The 18,094-nt window shown below is 40.4% G+C and overlaps 1 protein-coding gene across 4 annotated transcripts in view; it reads left to right on the top strand.

The window, feature by feature from the left end:
* LOC106608120 (frizzled-3) overlaps positions 1 to 18,094 on the top strand; it is a 46,786-nt gene that overhangs the window by 12,849 nt on the left and 15,843 nt on the right. For all 4 annotated transcript variants that reach the window (XM_045721035.2, XM_045721039.2, XM_082977015.1 and 1 more), the window contains 3 exons: positions 12,962 to 13,158; positions 16,798 to 17,260; positions 17,735 to 18,034. In XM_045721035.2, the coding sequence (XP_045576991.2) occupies positions 12,962 to 13,158; positions 16,798 to 17,260; positions 17,735 to 18,034 (960 nt within the window). The remainder of the gene's footprint in view (positions 1 to 12,961; positions 13,159 to 16,797; positions 17,261 to 17,734; positions 18,035 to 18,094) is intronic.

Raw genomic sequence — 18,094 nt, 5'->3', positions numbered from 1 at the left:
CTTTGGTGCGAAAAGTGAAAATCAAACCCAGAACAACAGCAAAGGACCTTGTGATGATGCTGGAGGAAACCGGTACAAAGTACCTATATCCAGAGTAAAATGAGTCCTATATCAACATAACCTGAAAGGCCGCTCAGCAAGGAAGAAGCCACTGCTCCAAAACCGTCATAAAAAAGCCAGACTAAGGTTTGCAACTGCACATGGGAACAAAGATCGTACTTTTTGGAGAAATGTCCTCTGGTCTGATGAAACAAAAATAGAACTGTTTGACCATAATCACCATCGTTATGTTTGGAGGAAAAAGAGGGAGGCTTGCAAGCCAAAAAACACCATCCCAACTGTGAAGCACGGGGGTGGCAGCATCATGTTGTGGGGGTGCTTTGCTGCAGGAGGGTCTGGTGCACTTCCCAAAATAGATTGCATCATGATTAAGGAAAATTATGTGGCTATATTGAAGCAACATCTCAAGACATCAGTCAGGAAGTTAAAGCTTGGTCGCAAATGGGTCTTCCAAATGGACATTGACCCCAAGCATACTTCCAAAGTTGTGACAAAATGGCTTAAGGACAACACGTCAAGGTGTTGGAGTGGCCATCACAAAGCCCTGACCTCAATCCCATTGAAAATTTGTTGGCAGAACTGAAAAAGCATGTGCGAGCAAGGAGGCCTGCAAACCTGACTCAGTTACACCAGCTCTGTCAAGAGGAATGGGCCAAAATTCATCCAACTTATTGTGGGAAGCTTGTGGAAGGCTATCCGAAACGTTTGACCCAAGTTAAACAATTGAAAGGCAATGCTACCAAATACTAAGTGAGTGTATGTAAACTTCTGACCCACTGGGAATGTGATAAAAGATATAAAAGCTGAAATAAATAATCCTTCTCTAATATTATTCTGACATTCCACATTATTAAAATAAAGTGGTGATCAGGAATTGTGAAGAACTGAGTTTAAATGTATTTGGCTAAGGTGTATGTAAACTTCCAACTTCAACTGTAGGTTAATTTAATAAAGGTTATAGGTGAAGTTAATATAGGTGAAGTTAATATAGATGAAGTTAATAAAGGTTATAAGTTATGTTAACATAGGTGAAGTTAATATAGGTGAAGTTAATAAAGGTTATAGGTTATGTTAATATAGGTTCTGTTATTATAGGTTAAGTTAATATAGGTTATGTTTAGTCACACAACTTCCCGTTGTTTAATAAATCACATTTCTCATGACCCAAAACAATTGTTGTGTCTTTGGCATCATTAAAGTGAAGACTGTTATTTTATTAAATCAATTCTCTGTAAATATTATTACGTGATTAAACGTATCATGTTAATGTAATTAACTAGGAAGTCGGGGCACCAAGGAAAATCTTCAGATTACAAAGTTATAATTTTCCTAATATAACTCTTCAGATATTTTAATATCTGATGAATTAGTCATCTAATTAATGAATTATTCTATACCTCACGTTATTTTCATTCCAAACGTCGTAAATTGTTGGTTATCTGCACGAACCCAGCCTTTACTATGAATCATCCATACACCAATTGTCTTAATCATTTATTTACTAACTAACTAACTAATCACAGAAATGCATAAACAAACAACAGTTATGGTTACAAGGAAATGATAGGGGAGGTTCCCTATTGGGCTAAGCCGATATGACGGCTTGGTGGACAAAGGGAAGTGGGTGTGGACTGAAGAGGGCGGAAAAGACAAAAGGAGTCACTACACAGTTGATAATTATATTAATTGAAATGCTAATCCTTTGCACATGAACGCTCACTCTTTCGGGAATTAATTGCAATCAATATATATTTACGCCCAGTGTGTCGTCGTGATCTCTGTTGGATCGTCTGTCTGTCTGTTGGAGAGTTCGTCCGAGCGTCTCTCTCTCTCTGCTTCCCTGAATATCAAAGTCTTTCGTGGTTAGAATGGATACTTCAGAGTACCCTTCAGAAATGTTCTCATAGATAGATGTTTCTGCGGTTGTCGGTCTTCGCATCCCAGGTTGACATCATTTCTAGCTGCAGACTAGTAATTATTATCTAAGATTTGCTCTTATTCTGTAGGGATCGATAGTCTCAGAGTTTAACCATTTCCAGCCGTGCAGCCCATGCTCCACGTGGTATGGTTAGGAATACAATAGCTATTCGCAATCACAGCTCACGCTGTGGGTTTGCTTAGTCTGAAGAGGATTTCCACAGGAGGGGTTTTATTCGTAACAATAGAAAAGGCGGGTCTATGACGCCAGATCATGTCTGTGCTCACAGGGGCGGGCCAATGACTTAGTTAAACTTTAAAGGGAATACAATTCTTTCACATTAAAGGTTTAACATCATATTACATCATTTCACAAATAGTTTCATCTTTACTCATTTTATACAAGAATTAGATGCAACCCCCATAATTGAGAAATTAATATATTCAGAGATATAGTTACGTGTGTTTCCAGTCCTCTCTGAGGTCACCAAATGAAACATACCCTTAAGTGTCCACAAACCATTCCCACCTTCTCACAAGTGGACATTTTGTATCAAATCCCCATTTTGAGGATTTAGGAGTTCGACATGTGAAATCCTTTGTTCTCTCTATGCGTCTCTTTCTGCATGACCAGGGAGAGAGAGTCTTCTCCAGGAATTTATGACCTGAGATAACAAAACCTGGTGTAGGACAGAGGGGGGGGGGGGGGGGGGGGGGGGGGGGGGGGTGCCACCATCTATACCCAGAAAGGGCCACGTCATGACACAATCATGACCCACAGTCTCTAATACACCCCTTGTCCTTATACATTTAAGATATCCACTGAAAACGAAGCCTGTTCTGATCTATCCTGTTCTGTTCTATCCTGTTCTGATCTTACCTGTTTTGTTCTGGCCTGTTTTGTTCTGGCCTGTTCTGTTCTATCCTGTTCTGTTCTATCATGTTCTGTTCTGTTCCAATACCCACCACTAGTATTCCCTCTGGCTCTTTTAATGAAATTCCAAGAGCTCACCTGTCTTGTCCCCCGCCCCCCTCTGGGGGCTGGTGGGGGCCCTTTCTTCACTCCCCCTGGGGATTTGCATACTAAAGCCATACCCCACAGCTGCTGCCTAGCTACTGTTCTCTCCCAGAATGCATGTTGGCAGATAGGGAACTGTGTGTGTGTGTGTGTGTGTGTGTGTGTGTGTGTGTGTGTGTGTGTGTGTGTGTGTGTGTGTGTGTGTGTGTCTAACAGCTTGGTCCTCCTCCAAACACAAAGGACTCTCCAGAGCCCCTCCCTGTGCCTGGAGTCAGATGAAGTGGGGGGGTTGGGTTACCAAGCTTGTCCTACTCCTCCCTCCTCCCTCTGTCTTATTGTGCCAGGCGTAGGGAGGAAGGAGAGAGAAAGGGGGGAGGAGTATCATGAGGATGGGGGTAGGGTTGTTTTTTTGAGTTATCTCCAAACTATGTCCGACAAGATGTTCCTGTCTGTTTGAGCTCTTCTTTTGGCTGCACATGAATATTACTCTGCTTTAGAGGACTGTTCTGCTGTCTGTGTGTGTCTCTTTAAGGCTGAGGGGTTGTGTGTTTAACATGTTCTGTGGTAGATGCACAGTGTGTTTGACATAAAGTGTGTGTGAGTTTCTCTGTGTGTACAAACATTAAGAACACCTGATCTTTCCATGACATAGACTGACCAGGTGAATGTAGGTGAAAGGTATGATCCCCTATTGATGTCACGTGTTAAATCCACTTCAATCAGTGTAGCTCAAGGGAGGAGACAAGTTAAAGAAGGATTTTTAAGCCTTGAGACAGTTGAGACTTGGATTGTGTATGTATGTCATTCAGAGGGTGAAGACAAAAGATGCAAGTGCCTTTGAATGGGGTATGGTAGTAGGTGCAAGGCGCACCGGTTTGTGTCAAGAACTGCAACGTTGCTAGGTTTTTCACGCTCAACAGTTTCCCGTTACATGCTCGCTTACACATTCAGACTTATACATACACACACACACCTGATCTCGCTCTCTTCTCTCGCTCTCTTTTCTCTTCTCTCTCTCTCTACTGTCGAGAACTGTTTTATAATTTAATATGTTTCTTGTTTGTCTATCTTTTTATGTATTTGTCTACAAGTTTATATATGTTTACAACAAGCAAGGGGAAGATATCAGAATAGGGGCATTGGAGAATAATAACATATTGTACGGAATACATTTGTACTGTAGTGAAGCCGTCTCTAGAGTAATGCAAGGTCTCTCATGATCATGTGAAACATCAATTGCTATGGAAATGCTGGGATGTGTTTTTCAATGATGTTAAAGGTAATTATGATACAACTATGACGGTGATACGATATGGATTACAATTATCATCATGATTATTAAGGCTATACACACTAGATGTTACACACATAGACACTCAACCATGCAAATTGGCGAAGGTATTATTTATTTGGACATCACACATTATAGTCTTACTCTTATACAGGCATCGTACACACTCTCACTAAATCACATCCAATATCATACACATCAACCTACTCAGATTTACTTCACACGTAATGTCTTGTCTCAATTTTCCAACATCTGTGGCATTGGCTCACAGGCAAACAGGCAAGGGAATAAAACAAATATTGCTAGAACCTATTTCTTGAATTCTAAATATCAGACATTTGAAAGCTCTAATTTTGACCGTCATAATACCTCTGATGGCAGTACAAGCTCTAATTATGGTCAATTTAGACTGAGAATAGTATCTAGTTATGGTAAGGGGTGAAATAAGTATAGCCAGTTATAATTGTAATGGTTTAGCAGATTATAAATTGTAATGGTTTAGCAGAGAATCTCCTCCAGGAATATATGACCTGAGATAACAGCAGCCTGGGTGTAGGAGAGAGAGAGAGGGGGAAGGCACGATATACCCAAAGAAAGCTACATCATGAAAATATGAAAGTGGACGAAAAAGAGATTTGGCTCATCTATATGGTCTAAATCAGGATGATCCATACTTCTTCGAAAAGATTTATACCAATTTATTGAACTTACAAGCAACAAATGATGAAATCATTATGGTAGGAGACTATAACACAGTGTTAAGTACCTCAATGGACCGTAAAGGTAATCACTCTACAAACTATTATCACTGTGCCCTTAAGGAAATCACAAATATTATGGACACATTAGAAATAGTGGATATTTGGAGACTAAAAAACCCTGACCTAGTGAGATATACATGGAGGAGACTTAATCAAGCTAGTCGTCTTGACTACTTTCTTGTCTCTTTCTCTCTTGCATCAAAGGTTAAAAAAGTTTTAATAGGAGACAGAATGCGATTGGATTATCATCTAATTGGCATTCACATAACTCTTATAGATTTTCCACGTGGATGGGGATATTGGAAATTTAATCAAAGTTTACTGGAGGACAACTTATTTTTAATTAAGACAAAATCATTTATAACAGAATTTTTCCAGTATAATATAGGTTCAGCAATCCCCTTATTGTTTGGGATACCTTTAAATGTACCTTCAGAGGTCATTCAATTCAATATTCATCAGCATTTTCTGGGTAAAGAGACAAGACTACCAAGGGAAATCCATGAACTAATAGTACAGGTAGATAGCAATAAAAACGATACTACAGAGATACAAAATAAGTTAGAGGAAAAACAAAAAGAACTTGAGGAACTTATTCAAGAACGATCTAATGTAATCTATTATAAAAATAAAGCAAACTGGATGGAATATGGAGAAAAATGCACAAAATTCTTCCTGAATCTCCAATACAGGAACGCTAACAAAAATAATTTGCTGAAACTTGTTACTGAAGACGGAGTCATCTATGATTCTCCGAATTATATTTTAAAAGAGGAAGCTAATTATTTTAGGCAGATGTTCTCTTTTCCGTCTCATCCTTTCCCGCTGAATGAAGATTACGGTAAGGAATTCTTTCCAAATAATATAAAAAATGGAAAATTAACAAATGTGAAGAAAGATCAGTGCGAAAGCCAAATTACAGAGGAATAACTTTTTGAGGCTATTAAATCCTTTCAGTCTGAAAAAACCCCAGGGCTTGATGGCATACCGGTAGAGGTATATCAAGCCTTTTTCGATATACTAAAAGCTCCATTGTTAGATTGTTTTAACTACTTCTATAGAAATGGTAGTCTGTCAGGTACTCCGCGGGAAGGTTTGATTTCTCTATTATTAAAACAAGACCCAGATGGCAAATATAAAGACCTAGTCTATCTAAAAAACTGGAGGCCCCTTACACTTCACTATTTACATTTTAGTAATTTAGCAGACGCTCTTATCCAGAGCAACTTACAGTAGTGAATGCATACATTTCATACATAGTTTTTCGTACTGGTCCCCTGTGGGAAACGAACCCACAACCCTGGCGTTGCAAACACCATGCTCTACCAACTTAGCCACACGGGACTATTGTGATGCAAAAATGCTAGCGAAATGCACAGCACTCAGAATTAAAAGGGTTTTACCAGGTATTGTTCATCCTGATCAGATAGGTTTTTTACATGGGCGATACATTGGAGATAATATACTACAACTACTAGAAATAATAGAACATCATGAATCATCTAAGAAGCCAGGCCTAGTATTTATAGTGGATTTTGAAAAGGCATTTGATAAAGTAAGACTGGACTTAATTTATAAATGCCTGGATTTTTTCAATTTCATTGATCCTCTTATAAAATGGGTAAAAATAATGTATAGCAACCCCAGGTGTAAAGTGGTAAATAACGGCTACTTATCAGAGAGTTTTGAATTGTCAAGTGGAGTTAAACAAGGGTGTCCTCTGTCACCATATCTATTCCTTATGGCCATCAAAATGCTAGCTATTAAAATCAGATCCAATAACAACATTAGAGGGTTAGAAATCCAAGGCTTAAAAGCAAAGTTGTCCATGTATACCGATGACTCAAGTTTTATATTAAGTCTGAAAGCTAGATCCCTGCAATGTCTCATTGACGATCTAGATAACTTTTTTGTACTCTGGACTAAAAGCTAATTATGATAAGTGTACAATATTACTTATTGGATCTTTAAAAAATACAGCTTTTACATTACCCTGTAGTTTACCTATAAAATGGGCTGATGTGAAGTAGACATACTTGGTATTCATATCACAAAAGATTTAAATAAGCTCTCCACAATGAATTTCAATAAAAAACTTGTAAAAATAGACAAGGCCCTGCAACCATGGAGAGGTAAATACCTGTCTATTTATGGAAAAATTGCCCTGATTAACTCCTTAGTCATATCTCAGTTTACTCATTTACTTATGGCGCTGCCTACTCCTGATGATTTGTTTTTCAAATCATATGAGCAAAAAATATTTTGCTTTATCTGGAATGCTAAACCAGACAAAATAAAGCGTGCCTATCTATATAATCAATATGGATTGGGTGGGTTGAGATTATTAAATATAAAAGCACTAAACCTCTCTCTAAAATCTTCACTTATTCAAAGTTTTATGTGAACCCTAAATGGTTCTCAAGTAGATTACTAACAAAAACTCATCCATTGTATATAAATTTACTTTTTGCATTTGAGCAGATTGCCATGTCTCATTTTCGATTAATTGAAAATGATACTTTTTTCAAAGTATCTCTCTTTTTCAAACAAGCTTTGCAGAGCTAGCTACAATTTCAATTTCAGCCACCTGAAAAGATAGAACAAATATTACAACAAATATTATGGCTGAATTAATGTGCTGGTTGATAAAATACCTGTATTTATGGGAAAGATGTTTGAAAGGGGTATTTTGTTCTTAAATTATATTGTAAATTGGAATGGTAGACTTATGTCCTTCATGGAGTTATCAGAATTGTACAGGAAGGTCTGTTCAATCCAAGAGTACAACCAATTGATTACAGCATTACCCCAAAAATGGAGGAGGCAGGTGGCAGCGCGAGGAGGTACGGAACTGGTCTGTCTGCCCAATGTAAAGGATCAAAACTTGTGGAGGAATAAAAATAGCATAAATAGGAAAGTATACCAGTTTCATTTGAGGACCAGGATGTTAACAACTGTGCCATACAAATTGCAAAATAGTTGGGAAGAGATTTTTGATGTACCGATACCATGGTACAGGGTGTATGAGTTGATATATAAAACAATGCAAGATTCAAGACTTCGTGCTTTTCAGCTAAAATTATTATTTAGAATTCTTGCAACCTACAAAATCTTGAATATATGGCACATAAAATCATTGAAGCTCTGCAGATTTTGTTGTGAGGATACAGAATCAATAGACCATTTATTTTGGTATTGCCCATGTAGCTTATTTCTGGTCTCAGGTTCAGAAATGGCTGAAAATGCATAGCATTGATCTAAAATTGACCCTAGAAATAGTACTGTTAGGAGATCTGGAGAAACGGGGTCAGTAAATTACTAATATACTAATACTCAGTAAAAATATTTATCTTCAACTCGCAATCTGTGGATTCTATTCGATTAGATAGATTGAAATTGTACGTTAAACATCACAGCATAGTTGAAAGATATATGTTGCATAGAAATCAGAAGAGGGTGGCCATGGGATGGGCTGAGAGAAACTGAGGGTTGGGATGTGGAATTGGAGACAAGTGGGAGTGGAGTTGCTGTGCGGGAGACAGAAATATGGTCAAAGATAAAAGTAAAAAATAAAGTCAAAATAAAACATAATAAAAAGTATGTTTGAATGACACTGAGGGGCAGTGTTTTTACAGCTAATGTCGGTTTGCCTGAGGTTGATGCCATGCAGGTGTTTGTACATATGCATATACACACACTCTCATTCAAATAAACGCATACAAGAACACACACATACATGTAATAGTGCCAGACATGTATACAAACATATACAGTTGGCATTGCTGTTATGATTTTAGTTGTCCTTGATGTCCATTGTGTTTTATTTTTTATTTGTCGTTTGCTGTTTTCTTCTTTTTTGTCTTTAGTTCATTGTCTTGGTTGTTGGTGCATTGGGGGTTCTTGGGGGTGGGGAATGGAATTTATTTTATTTTACATTTTTATTTTTATTCTTGGGAGGGGTCTCGAATGGTTGAGGGACAGCTATTGGGGAACTGTAGGAGGATCTTGGAGGGTTCAGGTTCACATTTTTTTTGCCTGGTGGGAGATCTATCAACGTGCCCTTGAGCAGGGCATTGACCCTGGATGCTTGCTTGTGTGTCGCTTCTGAATGGGAGTCTGTTGGATGACTGGTATGGTGTAGTTGTTGAGTGGCTTCACTGCAAGTATATTGTATGTTTCGGATATTCAATAAAAAAAATTAAATAAAAAATAAACTGTTTCCCGTGAGTATCAAGAATGGTCCAGCACCCAAAGGACATCCAGCCAACTTAACACAACTGTGGGAAGCATTGGAGTCAACATGGGCCAGCATCCTTGTGGAACATTTTCGAAAATTTGTAGAGTCCATGCGCTGACGAATTGAGGCTGTCCAACTCAATATTAGGAAGGTGTTCTTGATGTTTTGTACACTCAGTGTACAATTATCTATAAGGTCTCTAAGTTGAGCAGTGAATTTCAAACACAAATTCATCCACAAAGGCCAGGGAGTTTTTCCAATGCCTTGCAAAGAAGGGTACCTATTGGCGAATGGTAAAAAAAAGACATTGAATATCCCTTTGAACATGGTGAAGTTATTAATTACACTTTGGATAGTGTATCAATATACCCAGTCACTACAAAGATACAGGTATCCTTCCTAACACAGTTGCCAGAGAGGAAGGAAACCACTCAGGGATTTCACCATAAGGCCAATGGTGACTTTAATCTTACATCTAGATGTTCCGCAAACGGAACGCCTCACCAATATCCAATGATAGAGCGTGGCGCGAATTACAAACACCTCAAAAATACCAAAACTTCAATTTTTCAAACATATGACTATTTTACACCATTTTAAAGACAAGACTCTCCTTTATCTAACCACATTGTCTGATTTCAAAAAGGCTTTACAATGAAAGCAAAACATTAGATTATGTCAGGAGAGTACCCAGCCAGAAATAATCACACAGCCATTTTCAAGCTAGCATATAATGTCACAAAAACCAAAACCACAGCTAAATGCAGCACTAACCTTTGATGATCTTCATCAGATGACACTCCTAGGAAATTATGTTATACAATACATGCATGTTTTGTTCAATCAAGTTCATATTTATATCAAAAACCAGCTTTTTACAATAGCATGTGACGTTCAGAACTAGCATACCCACCGAAAACTTCCGGTGAATTTACTAAATTACTCACGATAAACGTTCACAAAAAACACAACAATTATTTTAAGAATTATAGATACAGAACTCCTTTATGCAATCGCGGTGTCCGATTTTAAAATAGCTTTTCGGTGAAAGCACATTTTGCAATATTCTGAGTAGATAGCCCGGCCATCATGGCTAGCTATTTTGACACCCACCAAGTTTGGCACTCACCAAACTCAGATTTACTATAAGAAAAATTGGATTACCTTTGCTCTTCTTCATCAGAATGCACTCCCAGGACTTCAACACCCAATGTTGTTTTGGTTCCAAATAATCCATAGTTATATCCAAATAGCTGCGTTTTGTTCTTGCGTTCAAGACACTATCCGAAGGGTGACGCGCCGGTGCGTATCGTGACAAAAAATGTCAAAATATTCCATTACCGTACTTCGAAGCATGTCAAACGCTGTTTAAAATCATTTTTTATGCGATTTTTCTCGTGAAATAGCGATAATATTCCAACCGGGAGACCTTGTTTTTGTTCAAACACTGAAAATAGAAAATGGAGTCTTCACATGCACGCGCGCACCAGTGTCATTGTTCTCAGAACGACCACTTTCCAAAACCCCTACTGTTTTTCGCCCAGGGACTGCAGAGTTATCATTCCCCGTTCTGGCGCTTTCTGAGAGCCTATGGGAGCCTTAGAAAATGTCACGTTACAGCAGAGATCCTCTATTTTTGATAAAGAGGCTACAGAAGGCCAAGAAATGGTCAGACAGGGCACTTCCCATATAGAATCTTCTCAGGTTTTGGCCTGCCATATGAGTTCTGTTATACTCACAGACACCATTCAAACAGTTTTAGAAACTTTAGGGTATTTCCTATCCAAATCAAATAATTATATGCATATTCTAGTTTCTGGGCAGGAGTAATAACCAGATTAAATCGGGTACGTTTTTTATCCGACCGTGAAAATACTGCCCCCTATCCTAAACAGGTTAAAACAGTTACAGAGTTTAGTGGCTGTGATAGGAGAAAACTGAGGATGGATCAACACCCAACACAGCCTGTACAAAATAAAAAGATTCCATAATGTGCATCCTGTTTGCAATAAGGCACTAACGTAACATTTCAGACAATTTGGCTAAGAAATCAACTTCATGTCCTGAATACAAAGTGTAATGTTTGGGGCAAACACAACACATCACTGAGTACCACTCCTCATATTTTCAAGCATGGTGATGGCTGCATCATGTTATTGGTATGCTTGTCATTGGCAAGGAGTAGGGAGTTTTTTTTAGGATTCAAATAAATTGAATAGAGGTAAGAAAAGGCAAACCTGCTTAGTCTGCTTTCCAACAGACACTGGGAGACAAATTCATATACACTGGAGTTGCTTACCAAGATGACACTGAATGTTCCTGAGTGGCCAAGTTACAGTTTTGACTTAAATCAGCTTGAAAATCTATGGCAAGACTTGAAAATGGCTGTCTAGCAATGATCAACAGCCAATTTGACAGAGCTTGAAGAATGTCAAATATTGTACAATCTAGTAGACTTGGGCGTTATCCAGATTTTCATACTGCCATACTGTTCTTCTGCCATCCCGGGATTTATGGTATTACCGGTATAGCACACAAGGGGGCGCTTAAAACACACAAAAAAGGCCATTGAGCATCTATTACCAGAATGCTAACAAAAATACCACATAATAGCAAAATCACATAGACACCGTTAGCTAAATGCTAATGAGCGAAAATGAACATAAGCTAATTGCAAAGACAGGCAAATCCAGCTCATAAAGTTATACAAGCATAGCTAGTAGCTACCATATGTCATTTTCGGTGAGTGTGGACATTTACAAGCGAAAGTGAATGAGAGAAATTGTGCAAATGAACAAAGTGCTTTTCTAAAGGAAGAGCACAAGGAGCAGAGGGGAGAAGAACTGAGGAGAAAAAAACGCTAGTAGGAAACACAGGGAACGCTGATGCAGTGAAAATAATGAAAAACATTGAATAATGAAGTAAGCTTTATGCGACATCTTGCTGAGTGCGAACCCATTACACCTCTTTGTTTATCACACACTTGTCAAACACAATATAAGATATCTGATGACAAACATTTAGTAGTGAGTTACATATAAGTGTAACGTCATCACATCATGTGCACAGCAGAGATTCACTGATAGATATAGAACATGATGGATTCACCAGCTCCAGCTTTCTCCCATTGTGTTATTTACAAACAAACTGGCTCAACTGTTCTGGTGAACTACGGTACGCTTCATAACGTAAAATAATGTGGCAGGTGAAATGAAAAATAAATCTCCTAACATACTGCACAAGTTGACTGCAAGTATTAACAAGTTGCTACAAATATTACAATTTATTGAAATACTTCAAATAAATAGGTTTGATGTTACTGCAGGTATTGAAAAACCATCCCATGGCTTTCTCCAAATACCCCAGTATATGGTATATACGGTGTACTGCCCAAGTATATGTTTGAGTTTGTTTGAGACTTACCCAGAAAGACTCACAGCTGTAATCGCTGCCAAAGGTGGTTCTAACATGTATTGATTCAGGGGTTGAATGCTTATCTAATCACGATATATCATAAAAAAATGCATTATATATATATTTTTTTACAAATGTTAGAATCTTCCACTTTGACATTACAGATTATTTTGTGTAGATCGTTGACAAAAAATGACAATTAAATCTATTTTAATCCCCCACACACAAAACACTGCATTAATATACACTGTTCCCCTCCGCAGCCCTTCCACCCCATTGTGAACCTGCAGTGTTCCTCAGAGCTGAGGATGTTCCTGTGTGCCCTCTATGCTCCGGTGTGTACTGAGTACGGACGCATGACACTGCCCTGCCGACGGCCGTGCCAGAGAGCCAAGGGAGACTGCTACAAACTCATGGACATGTTCGGAGTCACCTGGCCAGAAGAGATGGACTGTAACAGGTTAGTAGTCTACTGTACTCTAGGGCAGTGGTTCCCAAACTTTTTATAGTCCCGTACCCCTTCAAACATTCAACCTCCAGCTGCGTACCCCCTCTAGCACCAGGGACAGCACACTCAAATGTTGTTTTTTGCCATCATTGTAAGCCTGCAACACACACACTATACGATACATTTATTAAACATAAGAATGAGAGTGAGTTTTTGTCACAACCCGGCTCATGGGAAGTGACAAAGAGCTCTTATAGAACCAGGGCACAAATAATAGTATAATAATAATAATCAAAAATATTTCTCTTTATTTAGCCATCTTACATATAAAGCTTTATTTGTTCATCAAACATTGTGAATAACTCACCACAGGTTAATGAGAAGGGTGTGTTTGAAAGGATGCACATAACTCTGCAATGTTGGGTTGTATTGGAGAGAGTCTCAGTCTTAAATAATTTCCCACAAACAGTCTCTGCCTGTATTTAGTTTTCGTTCTAGTGAGGGCCAAGAATCACCTCTCACGTAGGTACGTGGTTGCAAAGGGCATCAGTGTCTTAACAGCGCGATTTGCCAAGGCATGAAACTGAGCGCAGCCCTATCCAGAAATCTGTCAGTGGCTTCTGATTCAATTCAATTTTCACAGAACCACTTGTTGCAATTTCGATGAGGCTCTCTTGTTCAGATATCGGTAAGTGGACTGCAGGCAGGGCATGAAAGGGATAACAAATTCAGTGGTTTGTGTTATCCGTTTTGGGAAAGTACCTGTGTAATTGCACACCCAACTCACTCAGGTGCTTCGTTATATCACATTTGACATTGTCCATAAGCTTGACTTCATTTGCACACAAATAATCATACAATGATGGAAAGACCTGTGTGTTGTCCTTTTTAATGCAGACAGAAAAGAGCTCCAACTTCTTATTCATAGCCTCAATTTCGTCCCGCACATTGAATATAGTTGCGGAGAGTCCCTGTAATCCGAGATTCATATCATTCAGGAGAGAAAAAACATCACCCAGATAGGCCAGTCCTGTGAGAAACTCGTCAAGTGAAAATGATGGTCAGTAAAGAAAACTTGAAGCTCGTCTCTCAATTCAATAAAACGTGTCAATACTTTGCCCCTTGATAACAAGCGCACTTCTGTATTTTGTAAAAGCGTTACATGGTCTCTGCCCATATCATTGCATATGATACACGAGAGTTCAGGGGCCTTGCTTTAACAAAGTGAACCATTTTCACTGTAGTGTCCAAAACGTCTTTCAAGCTGTCAGGCGTTCCCTTGGCAACAAGAGCTTGCACATGCGTTACTACTCCACTATGTCTCCCTGTCATCAGTACAGATAGCAACACATCTTCACCATCAAAGTCCATTTTATGTCATAAATCTGTCCAGTACTTTAAAAATATCCTCTCCTGTTGTCCTGGTTTGCAGAAGAGGATGTCTTCCTTAATTGACCCCCATAAACGTAACAGACATATACCAGGAGCTAAGCCAGGCCCGCCACGTCTGTTGACTCATCCAGCTGTAACGCATAGAATTCACTGGCTTGCGAAGCAGTAATTGTTTCAAAACATCTCCTGCCATGTCACTGATGCGTCGTGAAACAGTGTTGTTTGATGAAGAATTGTCTGTATAGTTTTTTTGGCCTTTTCCCCCAGCATTTTTTTTGGGGCCTTTTCCCCCAGCATTGTTTTTTTGGCCTTTTCCCCCAGCATTGTTTTTTTGGGCCTTTTCCCCCAGCATTGTTTTTTTGGGCCTTTTCCCCCAGCATTGTTTTTTTGGGCCTTTTCCCCCAGCATTGTTTTTTGGCCTTTTCCCCCAGCATTGTTTTTTTGGGCCTTTTCCCCCAGCATTGTTTTTTTGGGCCTTTTCCCCCAGCATTGTTTTTTGGCCTTTTCCCCCAGCATTGTTTTTTTGGCCTTTTCCCCCAGCATTGTTTTTTTGGGCCTTTTCCCCCAGCATTGTTTTTTTGGGCCTTTTCCCCCAGCATTGTTTTTTTGGGCCTTTTCCCCCAGCATTGTTTTTTGGGCCTTTTCCCCCAGCATTGTTTTTTGGGCCTTTTCCCCCAGCATTGTTTTTTTGGCCTTTTCCCCCAGCATTGTTTTTTTGGCCTTTTCCCCCAGCATTGTTTTTTTGGGCCTTTTCCCCCAGCATTGTTTTTTGGCCTTTTCCCCCAGCATTGTTTTTTTGGCCTTTTCCCCCAGCATTGTTTTTTTGGCCTTTTCCCCCAGCATTGTTTTTTTGGGCCTTTTCCCCCAGCATTGTTTTTTTGGGCCTTTTCCCCCAGCATTGTTTTTTTGGGCCTTTTCCCCCAGCATTGTTTTTTTGGCCTTTTCCCCCAGCATTGTTTTTTGGCCTTTTCCCCCAGCATTGTTTTTTTGGCCTTTTCCCCCAGCATTGTTTTTTTGGCCTTTTCCCCTAGCATTGTTTTTTGGCCTTTTCCCCTAGCATTGTTTTTTTGGCCTTTTCCCCCAGCATTGTTTTTTTGGCCTTTTCCCCCAGCATTGTTTTTTTGGCCTTTTCCCCCAGCATTGTTTTTTGGCCTTTTCCCCCAGCATTGTTTTTTGGCCTTTTCCCCCAGCATTGTTTTTTGGCCTTTTCCCCCAGCATTGTTTTTTGGCCTTTTCCCCCAGCATTGTTTTTTGGCCTTTTCCCCCAGCATTGTTTTTTGGCCTTTTCCCCCAGCATTGTTTTTTTGGCCTTTTCCCCAGCATTGTTTTTTGGCCTTTTCCCCCAGCATTGTTTTTTGGCCTTTTCCCCCAGCATTGTTTTTTTGGGCCTTTTCCCCCAGCATTTTTTTGGGGCCTTTTCCCCCAGCATTGTTTTTGGGCCTTTTCCCCCAGCATTGTTTTTTGGCCTTTTCCCCCAGCATTGTTTTTTGGCCTTTTCCCCCAGCATTGTTTTTTTGGGCCTTTTCCCCCAGCATTGTTTTTTTGGCCTTTTCCCCCAGCATTGTCCCAGCCATATCCGCTGCAGCAGGAAGAATGAAGTCCTCTACAATAGTATGGGGCTTGCCTGTCCTAGCCACTCGGTAGCTCACCATATAAGACTCTTCTAGCCCCTTCTTATTAATGTTATCTGTTGCTTTTATACGTCTTACTACTCGAAAGTCATATTTATTCCCACTCAAAAAACTCCCGTGGCTTATTTTTAAATGGTCATGTTTCGTTTCTAAATGTCTGCGCAAGAGTGAAGGTTTCCCACGAGAGAGTAACGGTTAATGTGATTGGATGTTAATTATTTGACTAGGCTACCTGTATTTGACATTGTGTTGTTATTTCGCTGAACACTAGATGGTTTCATTTTATTTTTGGCTGTGAAACGAGGCTACTCAGGCTAGAAAAAAACTCGCCCAAATGTATTGCCCCGTTGGAAAATATAAATGTACTGTTTGAAAATGTGAAGTGTACACTTTTACACAGTGTAAATGTACACACCTGAGACAAATACAATTTTTGTTTAATCCTTTTACCACACATTTCTCAGAAAATGCTAATTTCTGTACCATAACATCCTTAAGAATGACATGGCAAAATGTTAATTACACAATAGTAACACATAATTTCCTAGAAAATACAAGGTAGAATCTGAGGAAACTGTCCCGTAAGGTAAATGTGTCTAACATAAGCTGTTTCCTCTCCGTTCACCAGGTTCCCAGACTGTGACGAGCCATACCCCCGTCCTGTAGACCTGCTCTCCAGCGCAGACTCCACTGAGTCGCCCATCTCCGTCCAGCGCGACTATGGCTTCTGGTGCCCCCGTGAGCTCAAGATCGACCCCGACCTGGGCTACTCCTTCCTGGGTGTGACGGACTGCTCGCCCCCCTGCCCCAACATGTATTTCCAGCGGGACGAGCTGGTGTTTGCCCGCTACTTCATCGGCGTGGTGTCCGTTGTCTGTCTCTCGGCAACCCTCTTCACCTTCCTCACCTTCCTCATCGACGTGTCCAGGTTCCGCTACCCGGAGCGACCAATCATCTTCTACGCCATGTGCTACATGATGGTGTCGCTGGTGTTCTTGCTGGGCTTCCTGCTGGAGGACCGTGTGGCGTGCAACGTGGCGAGCCCCGGCCTTTTCCGGGCGCCCACCGTCACCCTGGGCTCACATAACAAGGTGACCATCCGTTGGCTTAGTGATTGATTGATTGATTAACTAATTTATTGAATGATTTTCTATTTTCTCTTTGACATTCAGGGCTATTGTAACAAAAAAACTAAAATTATATGTTTTATATTTTTTATGTTCTTGGATTTTCTATTTCTTCAGTCTTCTCTAAACCTCGTTCTCTTCTCCTTCTCTTCTCTACCCTCCCCCTCCTCTCTCCCTTCCTCCCCTCCCCCTCCTCTCCCTCTCTCCCCTCCCACTCCTCTCTCTCTCCCCTCCCCTCCTCTCCCTCTCAATCTCCTCTCCCTCTCTCCCCTCCCCTCCTCCACTCCCCTCTCCTCTCCCCCTCTGCCTCCTCTCTCCCCTCCTCTCTCCCCTCCTCCACTCCTCCCCTCCCCTTCCTCTCTCCCCTCCTCCCCTCCCCCCCCCCCCTCCCTCTCTCCTCCTCCTCCTGCTCCTCCTCCTCCTCTCCTCTCCATCCAGGCGTGCACGTTGTTCTTTATGATGCTCTACTTTTTCACTATGGCAGGCAGTGTGTGGTGGGTCATCCTCACCCTCACCTGGTTCCTGGCTGCCGTGCCTAAGTGGGGCAGCGAGGCCATAGAGAAGAAGGCCCTGATCTTCCATGCCTGTGCCTGGGGCCTACCTGGTTGTCTCACCGTCACTTTAATAGCTATGAACAAGATAGAAGGGGATAGTGTCAGCGGGGTGTGTTTCGTGGGGCTGTATGACCGCACAGCGCTGAGATGGTTTCTGCTGGCTCCACTGGGTCTGGATGTTTTGGTGAGTGGGCTGGAATGAGTCACAGAGGAAGTAGGTGTGTGTCACAATTGGCAGACTATT

The sequence above is a fragment of the Salmo salar genome, chromosome 06, assembly GCF_965601325.2.
Source record: "Salmo salar chromosome 06, fSalSal1, whole genome shotgun sequence".
In the NCBI taxonomy this organism is placed as follows: Eukaryota; Metazoa; Chordata; class Actinopteri; order Salmoniformes; family Salmonidae; genus Salmo; species Salmo salar.
Note: the sequence above shows the minus strand (reverse complement) of the source record. Positions and strands in the feature narration are given on the sequence as shown.